The following is a 14,421-nucleotide window of genomic DNA, read 5'->3' on the forward strand; positions in this document are numbered from 1 at the left end:
CACTGAGCGTCGAGATGACAAAGATCACCTCAAATTAAACAATATGGCGCCACAGCAGCGATGAAAAATTAGTTTTGTTATTTGGAATGTGATTATAACCTTTCACTATGGCTACGACTCCCGTCAAATTGGACGTGCAAAGTGTTCAAGACATCAGAAATTTGTTGTGGGGTTCAGGATTGAAAGACGAAATATTTGCAAGGTGGACACAAGGTAATTCGGCATCACGACCCGCATTTCAATATTTTACCTGTTTACAGCCTGATACTGTATTACATCCTAGTAGGAAACATCCTCTCACTTGAAATAAAGTACTGGAACTCTAGTGCATCCTTTCAAGTCAGAAGTCTAGATCTCTTATCAGACAAATTTGAATACATCTATATCTATCTATCTATCTATATATTCTGCAACACACTCTTTCGAGTATTATGTGCAGCGTGCGCGTCTGTTCACAATGGTGGTATATAATAAAAAATATAAGTTATTTTAAACAAGTTGGACACAACGGCGCATATGGGTCATGATCCTGCATTTGGGTAACAGAACTTTACCCATTTGAGTAACAATTCTATTGCTGAAATGGGGAATAAAGTGAAATAAAAACACACTAAGTTCTTTTACATATTATAAACAAAAAAGGGCGTCATTCTTTCAACATAATCAAATTAAAAGTACAATAAGGTACAATTGTGCATAAAAATATGTTTATTCAGTTGTATAAATTTGTGTCAACATGACAAATTATATCACCTCCATTGCTTATAGTGTGTTGTAGAGTAGCTACAGAGTATTTGCAACCTACATGTAGGTTTGTGTATCCCCTAAATAAGCACTGACTGTTCATGTATGACAATACATATTTAATCAAGTGTTGGTCATAGGCATCATTGTAAAATGAGAAGAAAGACGTAATCGTACCACACACAAGCATTCAGTCCCAGAATCCCGGACTGCCTATCCTGCAAGAAAACGGACATACATGTATATATATAAGTTAACCTTTCATTTTACTGAAATTCTTTGAAATTACATGGTTTATCAAATTGTAAACAATTCCAACTTAAAGATTTTGAAATTTTGTTTTAGTCTGTGTAATTAGTGACTTCAAAGTAGTTGATGTATTTGTAACAGGAGAGGAAAATGCACGACCAGACCGGGGTTCAAACCGGGGACCCTCCGAACTCTAGACGAACGCTTACCAATTGAGCTATCATGATCAGGTCGCTGACTTTTGACCCAGTCTAGTTTTGCTACAATAAATCCTCTCTCCTTATTTTTAAGTCTTCTCCCCCAAAGACACAACTATTTACAACCCAGGTCTTGGCAAGTATATCCCCTTGCCAAACATACACCAAATGCTTGAAGCAAGGGTTGGTCCCAGGCACCACTATAACATGAGAGGAAAAATGCACGGCCAGACCGGGGTTTGAACCCGGGACTCTCCAAACTCTAGACAACCGCATGCTCTACCAATTGAGCTATCTGGTCGCTGACGATCGACCCAGTCCAGTTGGACCGGTACCCGCTACATATTTTTCACTGTAATGTCCCTTTAAACTATTAATCTAGACCTCACAGGTTCCACTTTATGGCTAGGTTTTACTATACATTTAATTGCCAACAATTATCATACACTATTGGTATCCAATATTTGTTTTTCTATAACGTGACGATTCAATAGAAATTGCTTGCAAAGAGATCGATACAGTGATCATGATTGTTACTTAATTTTGTATGTATTCAACATACATGCCAACCTTTTTCAGTTTTCATGCGTTATATTAGCTAGAAACCATTTTGAAAATGTGTGAAAAGTACAAAAACAACTGAATATTGGAACTTTGTACCTTTATAAACTGTGAACTTGTAAACATTGTAGCTTTAATTTATACTAAAAGATTGTCATATCAATTTTGTTACTTTAGATATTTTATGAAGGAGTTTGATTGATTTGCAGGATTTGTGTTCAGTGAAGATGAGCCAACAGCATTAGTGCAGCATGAAGGCGGCCCATGTGCAGTTATTGCCCCTGTTCAGGCCTATGTTCTAAAGGTGGCACTGTTTAACGATAATCCACACAAGGAAATATCTTCAGTTACAGGTAGAAAATTGTCTCCCATTGATTAAATTAAACCAAGCAGTATTAACGCTATGTATCAGACCTGAATAAGACGGTCAGTCCAGCTATTAGAAAAGTAACTATATGTATACACTTGTAGTTTGTCAAAGTAATTATGATTGTTATAATTATTTGTTGCTTTAGTTTGACAGAATAATGAGATGTGTACTGTAGATAATGTGAATGTCAGCTGGTGTACATGTAGATCTAGCCCAGCTGAATCATCTGTATTACCCGATACTGACATACATGTAACAGGGGAGGGGGCTAGATCTACAACCTACATATGTACCTGTAACCGAAACGTCCCGGGTCGAGTAACATAAAAAATATATAATTTTGTCACAATACTAATCGCTCACTCAGCCATCAAAGCTTTACAAATTAAATTATGAGAAGTTCTTTTTACACAACCAATAAAATGTTCTATGTGACGTTTCGATGACTAGTAGGATATGTACACTGTCACCTTCATCAGACAAATGACCAATGAAGCGTATGCATACAAAGGTGTAAAATGTGTACGAGTTGTCCATAAAATCGATGTCGATTTCGGTTACGCTGGAAACATATGTACATGTACAATAGTTTTTATCTATATATATGTACCGAAATGACTCAATTCAGCTACACTTTGTTAACACTTGGTCATAGATGTGCGAGAGTCTTTGAGCCCCCTCGTCTCGATTTAGAACTGGCCCACTGCGGCGTATCCAGGTGGCTTCCTTTATCTGCTGCTTGAACAGATTGCTCTCTCTAGATCTGTCCAAAACTTTGGAGTTATCCCAGTTAATCACATGGTTTTTCTGTGTGGCATGGTCTGTGATTGCCGATTTATTTATCTGGGACTCCGACTGTAATTTTTCAGATCTGGTGAATTTCTTACCTTCTTGGGTTTCTGTATCTTTCCGGTGTTCACCAAGGCGGACCCCTAATCGCCTTCCAGTCTCTCCAATATACGACGTGTCACAGTTTTTTGAGTCATTTCGGTACATATATAACAACTATTGTACATACGTATACGTTTCCAGCGTAACCGAAATCGACATTGATTCTATGGACAACTCGTACACATTTTACACCTTTGTGTGCATATGCTTCATTGGTCATTTGTCTGATGAAGGTGACCGTGTACATATTGTACTAGTCATCGAAACGTCGCATAGAAATTTTTATTGGTTGTGTAAAAAGAACTTCTCATAATCCATACTTACCAACCTGAAGAAAATGTTTAGAAATTTACAAATTAAAGTAACCAGTTGGTCTTGAAACGTTGCGACACATTTGATATGTACATTGTTTGTATAGAAAGTAAATATTGATATTTTATCTATCGATTGGTTTTGTAGAGGAGCAGGCAAAGGATATATTATGTACAGCTCTAACAGAAATTCTCATTGATGTTGCATCTGGTACTTATAGAGTTGTCTCCCTTGACAACTCTTCCTCGGAACAAAATCCATCGAATACTCAGGGCGCGTCAACGTCTGATGCCGGAGCAAAACAGGAGGAGGAAGGGGAGAGGAGCCCTAAACGTCCACGGATGGATGAGGATATTTTCCATTCACGACTCAGGTTGTTAAACCCTCCCTTACAATTAATGACTTAGATAAATGATAATGAAATTTTCTATCTGGAGTTTCTTCTGTTACTATGAGGTTTTATAGTCCTTTGTGTCTTTGTCTTTATAAGAAGCTTACACATATATACAGGTATACTAAATTGTTTGTTTGGAAAGTTCCATAAATCTGATTTGGTCTAAGCTGGAGACATACATTGATGGTTTTGCTTATTGTAGATGCACTGAATGTGAAGATGAAGATGCTCTCAGGACGTGTATGAAATCTCGCATTCCAGATTTCACAGATGAATTTGGTGTTTTATTACATTTATACTCAGTTATATTGACCAAGGTGAGGGATAAATGTGTTGATTTACATTACCCGTATGTATGGAATCTGTACAATTCTAGAGTTCTGACTAAATATACCGTCCCAGTGCAAAGATACAGAATAAAATTTATTTTGATGTAAATATTTTAAAAATTACAAACTATATTATTTCACGAGTAACATCTTTTGATTTAATTCTTTAATTGAAACATTCAGGGTATAGAACAAATAAAAAATGAAGTAGAAGATCCTGGGGAGTCACTAATAGACTCTATCCATGGTCATGGGAGGTAAGTCATCTGTGGTTCTCTGCTTAAAGGTATGTGCATTGTAATTTCTTAAATTACACTGCATTAGCAACTTTGGAGGAGGGAATTTGAAGTTTCTGGCTAATTTTGTGTGTAACATATAGTGTATTATATAGGAGTATTAGTAAGTAGAAGTTTTATCTTAAGGTTCTTTTTCTTTTCATTTGTCTGCATTAATTTTGAAATGATTAAATTCAAAATTCATTGTTTTAAAAAAATGATTCATGTAATTTACATATTTCTAAATATCCCTTGCTGTATATTTCTCAGAATAGTTGTATCTGTATGTGGAACGTGTGTGTTTGAAGCATTATCTGTCCTTTATTTTGCAGCCAAAGTTTGATTAATCTATTACTGAGCGGGAAGGCTGTGACCAATGTTTGGGACAATGACAAAGAAGTCTGTGGCCTCAGTAAGTACCATTGTACTTAAATGAACCGTAATAGGTTCATTGGCAAATTCTTCTTAAACTTTCTTGGCGGAGTCTCCTCAAACATAAAAGGGTTATCACAATATTACCTCCCTTGACCGAATCTCCATTGCTAAAGTTAATACACTTTTGTTTTGACAGAGCTATCATGATCCGAATCATAGCTTATTATCCAACAAATAAAAATGAACTTTTATGACATTTGATATAGAGCAACAGGTTCTATATATACATATATATATATATATATAACCTGTCATGATTTAATTAGGTACATTGTGATGAGTAGTGGTGTAATGACTCACCGATGGATCAATGAATCGTATCATATCTTGAGTGTTGATGCATCATTAGTGATGAGAACATTAAATAAAAACTGTTATTATATACATGAACATTTCTAAATATAGCCTGTATGGAAATTCCCCGGAACCTGTCGTAGCGCATGCGCAGTTAGACTGGAACGCGATCCGTCATATGACATTAGAAGATGGCTGCTGGCGAACGTTTCTCCTCCGTTACATCAAAAAATACCAAAACTATTCGAGGATAAAGATGCTGTTAACGTAAAAAGGCCATTGGACACGCAGTGCATGTCCTCCATGCTTGTCTTAAGAAAAATAATCTAGACGATGCGTTTGAAAGCTACAATGATAAACTGTTGTTTTCAAACCTGGCTAAATTTTACACGGAGGATCGCGTACAAAAATCAGAACCTTTAGTTTTGTTTTGGTTTATTTTATTGTTGAAACATATAATAAAACAGTTATGGGCTTTTGTGCTGGTAAATATGATGTGATATGAACCTGAAGTTCAATATCAGTCAATATCACTCTTTCGGGTTCATATCACATCATATTCACCAGCACAAAAGTCCATAATTGTATAATATCTACCCTTATCCACCACATTTATTTACATATGATACACCATTATATCCTGACATATTTTCACTCATTCACATACACAATACTTCCAAAGATTACGGATTTAGAACAGTACCTGTGTCTTCAATTTATATTCTTTTCAGGGTCATAGGTACCGTTTTTATTCTCCAAATAAATTCATAAAATAAGATGACATGATTTTTTCTATGAGTTTTTGATATCATAGCACAATGGCCAATGATATTAATGATTTGAAATATAAATCGATTAGACTATTAAGAACTACAGTTTCCACATCAGTGATTGACACGTGTACAGCTTGAAAGCATCTGTACACACCACACATGGAGGCACGCCCTTACATGACCTTAGCTGTTAAAAGGATGTTAAACAAATTAAAACCAAACCAAATGAAAGCAAATGGGTCAAACCATTGTGGTATTGGATAATGGTGAAGTTCTAGGCTGTGATAAATGTTGTCAGGTTGTTATAAGTTGTAAATATTTTGAATGATGTTCATAGTGGAAATACAAAAAATTGTAAATGGGGCAATGATACAATTACCTCACTTGTCAGATTGGGACAAGTGTATAGGACTTAACTGCTTTTTTCATGTATAATTATTCAATTTAAAATGCTGAAACCATCTGAATTTTACCTACAGAACTACATGGTATACATCGACAGGCAACGATAGGTTTCCTTACACTACTAGAACACATGAGGTACTGTAAGGTGAGTATAATTTTACCTACAGAACTACATGGTATACATCGACAGGCAACAATAGGTGTCCTTACACTGCTAGAACACATGAGGTACTGTGAGGTGAGTATAATTTTACCTACAGAACTACATGGTATACATTGACAGGCAACGTTAGGTTTTCTTACACTGCTAGAACACATGAGGTACTGTGAGGTGAGTATAATTTCCTCACAAACATAAAACGATGATAAATAGCCACGTCTTCAGTAGACTTCTAAGAAATCAAATATGTTTTTGAACTCCAAAATTGAGCTTTTACACATTGCTTTGAAAGGACTTGTCTTATTTTCATTTATATCTTGACTCTCCAAATTTAAAGGGACATCACGTGAAAAGGCGTTTTTTTTTTAATGAATGTATGTATTGTATGCACTTCCACTTATGTTACCTCGCTATCCACATATTCATAGTCCGTTCCAAATGTCCAGTTTGACCACTTGAATTTTTCGGGAAAACCCTGCTAAAAATAGCGCCGATAACGTCACCTGACTAGGCAGTAAACACAAGTGGTGCGAGCGAGATGAAACGGTTTCCAAAGGGGCCCCCAGAGAGGGGCCGTCAGGCAACTGCAACCTCTTACCGCACTATGAAACCAAGTAATATGATTTCTAAGTCCGTATTCGAACTTATTGAACAGTCATTATTCATTATTAGAAGTTAATTGCACACTTGCCAATGTTCAGAATTTAAATTTATTTAGCTTTAAACATAAATTTGTTGCCAATAAAATTAAACAAGGGATGGGGCACAAGTTTTTACAATTTATCACAGCCTTCTCCCGTCATACATTTACAATTAAATGTCAACAATGATAATAGGCATAAACATAAAGTAGATATATTTAAATATATATTGTATTTAGTACCGGAATGTGGCCGGTACAGATGGTACGGGGCTAAACACCTTCCCTACACCAAGGGACAAACCTTTCTGATTTTTTTTTATATATTGCCGGGGCAGAGGAGGCCGGGTATTCATATTAGTACTAATTTAAATCTTGCATGTAAAAACAAAAATAATCGTTTAATTCAGCAATATAATTAAATCATACCATTTTATTGAACCCGGTAATATTATAAATTATGTAAATCCACGGACTTAGATAACACGTATCTCGGTGACCCAGAAAATACGCCGTGGGCCATCACAACAGTTATCCCTTGGAGGGCCTCATGGCAAAATCAAACTAACCAGTCACTTATCCCTTCCTTTCGCATAAACCACTGTATAATTATAGAAACACAAAGTAAACTCTCTCCAATACATGCCCATTAACATATTGAACTAAGTTCATCTGTGTTCAAACTCAGACAAAGATACTAGTGAGCTTAATATTTTAAGATATTTATTCATAACATAAACAGCGCTAGCATTTCTGTCGATTCCATTTCAGCTTAACCGGCCACTATCCGGAAGAATACATGCACCGTACTAACTGCTACGGCAGTTACTTTCTCCTTTGAATACTGCCCATCTGCAATAATGACTTCTGACCATTTGGCAACTTTTCGTTTCGTAGCTGACACGGTACAACACTTTTCTTTCGCTTACTTCACACCGCCAGTCATTTTGTTTACAAAGAAATGGTGTGCTATGCGCATGCGCTATTAGAAGGAAATCCCTGAACAAAACGTTGGTCAGACAGGTAGAAATACCAATGATTTTCTTAGATTTAATCATTTTTATGAATCTATTTCAGCCAAATCCGATTGTATTTTTCCATAAGGAGTCTCACTTGATATGTTTATGTAGTATTTGGAAAAAAGACAAAAAATAAAGTTCCTTCACCGTGATGACCCTTTAAGGGATTCTTTTTAAATTAAGTATGACTGAGTACTTAGTCATAATATTCTGACACCAAACAACAACCCATTAAGTCACACTACTCTGACACCAGACAACAACCCATTAAGTCACACTACTCTGACACCAGTCATGACACCTGCAGTGTCCTGTGACACTATATAAGATATCTTTTCATGTGTCAAAATTCTGTGACTTAGGTGAATGTCATGTTTTGTTTAGTTATAGAATTTCCCTTTATATTAAAATATTGCATCTGTTTCCCCTATTTTTACAGGTGGGATGGTACCTAAAGAACCCCCGCTATCCTTTGTGGCTGCTGGGGAGTGAGACACACCTCACAGTCATGTTTTCAAAGGTCTGTATTACTATTAGACATCATATTATATGCACAATAAAAAGTGAATGTTATTAACAGCAGAAAATATTAATATTCCTGAACTATATGAATGTGTAGGTACATGAAGAAGTGTTTTGCCTCAATCATGTTGGAGCTAAATCAAGTCTTTGACAGTAGCAATGTTAAGTCAATGATGCATGTTTAATACTGTGGATGTGTACATTGAATATGTGCACAATAATCATTGTATTCAGATCAATGTTTCAGATTATATGCTGTTGTCAATAGAAATTACATAAAATGCTTTGTAATTATGATTTTGTTATTGATATAGAGGTTCCCCAATATGTGTAGTTTTGTTATCATGTTTATCTAACTCGAGTTCATGAAGATTACCGAGGTCTTTTCCAGTTTGAAAAATTAACTAAGGAGAATTTGATCATGATAATCAACCATGACATAGTCGGAGACCTTTTTCTCTCACAACACTCCGATATTATACCGTGACAACTGTATGTTTCTCCCGCAACACTCCGATATTATACCTAGACAACTGCATGTTTCTCTCACAACACTCCAATATTATACCTAGACAACTGTATGTTTCTCTCCCAACACTCCAATATTATACCTAGACAACTGTATGTTGCTCCCACAACACGCCGATATTATACCTAGACAACTGCATGTTTCTCTCACAACACTCCAATATTATACCTAGACAACTGTATGTTGCTCCCACAACACGCCGATATTATACCTAGACAACTGCATGTTTCTCTCACAACACTCCAATATTATACCTAGACAACTGTATGTTTCTCACACAACACTCCAATATTATACCTAGACAACTGTATGCTTCTCCCGCAACACTCCGATATTATACCTAGACAACTGTATGCTTCTCCCGCAACACTCCGATATTATACCTAGACAACTGTATGCTTCTCCCGCAACACTCCGATATTATCCCTAGACAACTGTATGTTTCTCTCACAACCCTCCAATATTATACCTAGACAACTGTATGCTTCTCCCGCAACACTCCGATATTATACCTAGACAACTGTATGTTTCTCCCACAACACTCAGATGTTATACCTGGAAACTGTATGTTTCTCTTAGAGATACATTAATCCTGTTTTCCATTTTGGGAAACAGTTGCCATGAACTATGATGTCATCATGGAAGATTACATTGCAAAGCATTGCTATTTGAAGCTTTAAATGTATGTGCCATTATTGTAATAGTATTTTTAATTGTTTTCTACAGGAGGAGAATCTAGTTGTGAGAGAATCGCCTCATCTCACTGCTAAACAGATATTCCAGTCGTTTGATCCAGAAGGTATGGTTTGTAATGGGGAGCTTTATATACTAATTAGTCCTTTTTAAAGCCTTAATTAAATATTTAATACATTACAGATTTTTATTGATAAAGATGTGTTTGATTTAAAAAAACACAGAAAAAATAAACAGAAAGGAAAATGTGGCATGATATTTCTTTTCTATGTTCATTGGTGACCATACTCAATAATTACCTACATGAAAATAATCAATTTGGCCATTCTCTTAGTTTACCAATTTGTTGTAAAAAAATATTTGTGTAGCTTCTGTTAAAAACTTCATATTCTCATCAAAACTATGATTTTGCAGCTATGATGTATAAGAATGGTTAATTGAAGGGGTATAAAATATATTAAAATTTTAAAAGAAAAATGCTAAGCTAAATTTTATCAATCAGTAAGTGTTGTTTGAACAAGTATCTTTCCTGTTGTATCTTGTGGCTATTGAGTAAAATTCTAGACTAAAATTTACTGTTTTTCTTTGTAAGCAAATCTCAGGAATGTCTTAACTTCCTGTGTCAGATTCATATTGACTCTGTTGTATTGTTTTTGACAGGAAATGGCTTTATATCAACAATTCAGCTGGCAGATCTTATGAGTGCCTTAAATCTAGTGTCTGAGAAAGAATAGTGAGTATTCAGTCTGGTTACCAGCATGTTGTATTTTACATTAATTTTAAACTGAAAGTTGATGGCTAGATATTTATTAGATGTACTGATTTATAAATAATTGAACATGGACCAATCTGTACACACGGTCGGTGATCGAGGTCCAGTGCAGTGTTTGTTTATCATGTTCCAGAGGGTTTAACAGCTTAGACTTGAATAGTTCTTGTATGAACTAGCTACTATAAAAAATTATGTTAGCATGATTTAAATAAGCAGTTTTCAAACTATGATATTTTAATCTCTATTAAATTGTGAACAAAATTAATATTGTTTGGTTTAAGGTAGTCAGTATTTTTTCACCCTGCTTTCTCCCACAGATGTATAACGGAGTAATACCTTAATAAAGTCAACCTATCCGTTAGTTTGATTGTTGCTGTTAAATGTTCAGTTATCAACCTTTCATTGAGATCTGTGGTATATTGTTTTGTTCTTGGTATTTTTAGTGTCGACATTATGACCACTAAGCTGGACGCTGAGAGTCTGGGTATAATCACCATGCACTGTTTCATGGAAGAGTTCTATCCAGGGGAGAGCAACACTGATACTCCACGGTCCTTTACGCTGTACCATTATAACGGACTTGCCAGGTCGTGTATAGAAAACAAGGTAAGGGCAGATGGTTGACTATTGATTTATCATTGGGGGCTGTTATTGTTACTATATATGTGTACCTTATTCAACCAACCGTAATTAGTGTCCATGAACCTCTCTTTTTTGCTGCCATGAATATCATAGATCTGTGTTCAGGGATAAGTCAACACATTCTGTTTGAATACTTCAATACTGTTATATCATCAGAGTCCTGGACTAGGTAGAAGTAAACACAGAGTATCATTGTCATACTAAACAAGAACATTCTCAAACTGATTGATTTCTGTGTTATACTGTATAGTCACACTGGTAATGTGTTGTGTTCTCAGGTGCGCTACCAAAGTGGGAGGGCCACAATTCCAGAGGAACTTGATGTCCAGGTCATCACAGACGTATCCACCATGAAAATGTGCTTGGAAACAAAATGGCCGACAATTGAAGTTACATGGGACTCGGATCACATACCTTCACTTAATTAGGGACTGCTTGGTGCTTACTCATTAATAATGGTTCCTATTCAGGCAAACGGACAGAATTCTTTGTCAAATATATTTAATTTTGACAGGATTTTCTGTCAAACTTACTATGATAAGATTGTCTGTCAAATGTATTTTCTTTGACATGGTTGTTAAATTCATCTTACTTAGACAGGATTGTCTATCAAAATGTCTGCCTCTGTATTATTTTTGCCTATTTTTCTCTCTTTTAAACCAGAGAGTATTAAGCCTAGGGACAGCAAATTCAAAATGGGTGAATTCATTTTTAAGACTAGAAGGTATTATGTTCCAATTTGATTGTGCTTTCAGTCAATTTTATGCTTGGGGCCAAAATTATATACTTTTTCTGTTTAACTCATTCACACATTTGAACTCTTCTAATTCAAAGGTTGGAATAGTTCATTATGAAATTTCAGGGGTGAATGAGTTAAATGGGAAAGGTTCATCTTACTAAGGAACACCATTACCAATGCCAGCATTTATATCATGATTACATTGGGATCAAAGTATGGAGAGATGTTTCTGTACTGATATCTTGTACCTTGATATATAACCTTTACCCTAGCCTTACATACAATAAGTTGTGATGCCATGAAGTACACAATTAATTTGTAGCGTGGGGTACTGGTCAGTGGGTTCTGTTGACGAGGATTATGTGACCATACAGCAGCACTTATACTGTGGATGTTTTATATTTTTGTCCAGTGCTGATTTGTAAGATAATTGAATATTCATGATTAAATTCATCAAATTTTTCATCACTAATATTTACATTAAAATCATGCAACTTACCATTATTAAGCCTATAAACCTGCTTGCTGTTATAGACAACGGGTGCTCTTAGTGGGTCATCAGGGCCATGACTCAACAGTTAGGTGTTTTAATACATTAACTTATGATCACTATGAAATCAAAATGTGAGCATAGATATTTGACTAAGTGGAGTATTATATTCTTTGATTTAGAACTTATCATTTTAGTTTGCTGGAATTTTACAATTTTTAGCTGAAAAAACAGTCACTGTAGCTCTTTCCTGGGGTTATTTCAACCAGGTGTGTTAAACAGGGGGTAATTATACACTGTGTAAGTCAAATCCCAGGTATAGTGGCACTGCTAATGAATGGGGACATAAATCCAGTACGAGGAAATGTGACTGAGTTATTATCATATAACACATTATATAACACTGTCTAGGATCTTCTGTGGAGCAGTACTCTCTTACCCTTATTATCAGGGTACTGTCATTTCACACCTAGTCTCCCTATTAATGTACTGTGAAGGTGTTGTACTGATGCTTTGTACTGATTCTGTTTACTTTGACTTGTTAGTTGCTTGAATGTTATGTTGATACTGATCCTTGCATATTTCACTGAAATCAAATCTACTGTTACCATATTATATCTCATCAATACTTGGTAATAGTAGCAGGTTTTAGAATTCTGGTCAGAATGAACGGAGCTTCAAATGCTCATCTTCGAAATTCAAAGGATCCTGTCTCATCACATGTATCTTCTATAAACTCGTGGAATATGTCCCAGTAGGATTGTAGGCTTTGTATGCCACACCTTGTGGATGTGAGTAGACTAGTTTTTATCCTTTGAACCATGTAAAAGAATTGTGCAGCAGCAAAACGGTAAAATTGACTGACTTTGAAGTCGGTTGTTGGTCCTCTGTAATCATCAAAGGACAGGTATCAGCCTAGTGATTGGTCTTTTATTTTTATACCTGATTCCAATCAAATATCTAAACATGTGCCTTCCATTTCATCATGACATGTTCCGGGGGTGTAGGAAGATATGTGTTTGGAGAGCAGGTTTAGGAGATGTCAAATGCATGGCTCTTATCACTTTTAGTTATTTTGATTTTATACATCCATGTTACTCAATAAATTATGAGATTTTCTTTTTAAGAAATATATGTTTTGTTTTCATTTATGTCGACCTTAAGGTTCTGATCATTTCTAGCTGAAGATTACGTAATTGTGTGTCGTGATTACTGTAAAAGTGGGAATATTTGCATTTTTCACATTGAATATATTAGCGATATACACGCTTGAATATCTATTTAATAGATTATATCAATTAAAGATAAGTAGGATATTCATTGAATTTGCACACTGCGATCATTTAAAGGATCAAAACACAAACATGTCTACACGTCAACTTTTACAGTATTATTATTTAGGTTAGCCGCCTTCGACCAGCTTCTTGTTGGTTCAGTAAGATTACACCAAACTATTTCAAGAATTTTGTGACTTTTTCTGGGAAAAAAGTCACATGAATGGTACTAAGAGTCCACCACTAAAATATAGGATTATGTGCTGTATGTAATTTTAGTACAAATTTATATATCTGCTTGAGGACGACATCGATCTTAGATTAAGAGGAAGATCACATGTAAGCTTCGTACCAAGTACTGTACACTTTAAGCCAAGTTAATCATGCCAAAAGTTTAGTCTCTGATTTTGTCATATTTACACTGACCACAGTAAAGTGCCCACAAATAATGATCCTGATCAGATGTGATGACGACAACAAAAAGGAACTTCTGGATGGAACTAAATCAACAGTTGGACAAGAAAAAAAATATTCAAACATTTTAAACTATTTCCGTGTCGAATTTCTATCAGAATTTTCAAATGAATATTATTTCAAAAAAAGTTATGTGCCATGAAATGTGTCTTATTTTATGTTCTCAATTAAGGCTCTGGGTAACGTTATACGTTATAATTATCTGAACTTTGGCCTTCACTGGTGACCTTGTCCTTAA

General features: G+C 35.4%; 1 protein-coding gene across 1 annotated transcript; it reads left to right on the forward strand.

Moving 5' to 3' along the window:
• Nucleotides 1-24: 24 nt before the first annotated feature.
• LOC110449728 (ubiquitin carboxyl-terminal hydrolase MINDY-3-like) lies at nucleotides 25-13,555 on the forward strand. Its single transcript, XM_021496779.1, has 12 exons — nucleotides 25-213; nucleotides 1,961-2,104; nucleotides 3,472-3,697; nucleotides 3,921-4,035; nucleotides 4,231-4,304; nucleotides 4,655-4,734; nucleotides 6,304-6,467; nucleotides 8,488-8,568; nucleotides 9,826-9,898; nucleotides 10,453-10,525; nucleotides 11,008-11,170; nucleotides 11,485-13,555. Exons 1-12 carry the CDS (start codon nucleotides 108-110, stop codon nucleotides 11,632-11,634), a joined length of 1,449 nt encoding a protein of 482 aa, XP_021352454.1. The 5' UTR covers nucleotides 25-107; the 3' UTR covers nucleotides 11,635-13,555.
• The last annotated feature ends 866 nt before the right edge of the window (nucleotides 13,556-14,421 follow it).

The sequence above is a fragment of the Mizuhopecten yessoensis genome, unplaced genomic scaffold, assembly GCF_002113885.1.
Source record: "Mizuhopecten yessoensis strain PY_sf001 unplaced genomic scaffold, ASM211388v2 scaffold4805, whole genome shotgun sequence".
Lineage (NCBI taxonomy): Eukaryota > Metazoa > Mollusca > Bivalvia > Pectinida > Pectinidae > Mizuhopecten > Mizuhopecten yessoensis.

What these genes read in the sequence shown, in the direction of transcription:
- LOC110449728 (XM_021496779.1), top strand. Translation starts at nt 108, where the DNA reads ATGGCTACGACTCCCGTCAAATTGGACGTGCAAAGTGTTCAAGACATC. An exon ending in ATTTGCAAGGTGGACACAAG is followed by an intron (nt 214 to 1,960) that starts GTAATTCGGCAT and finishes ATTGATTTGCAG; the next exon opens with GATTTGTGTTCAGTGAAGAT. An exon ending in ACTCAGTTATATTGACCAAG is followed by an intron (nt 4,036 to 4,230) that starts GTGAGGGATAAA and finishes TGAAACATTCAG; the next exon opens with GGTATAGAACAAATAAAAAA.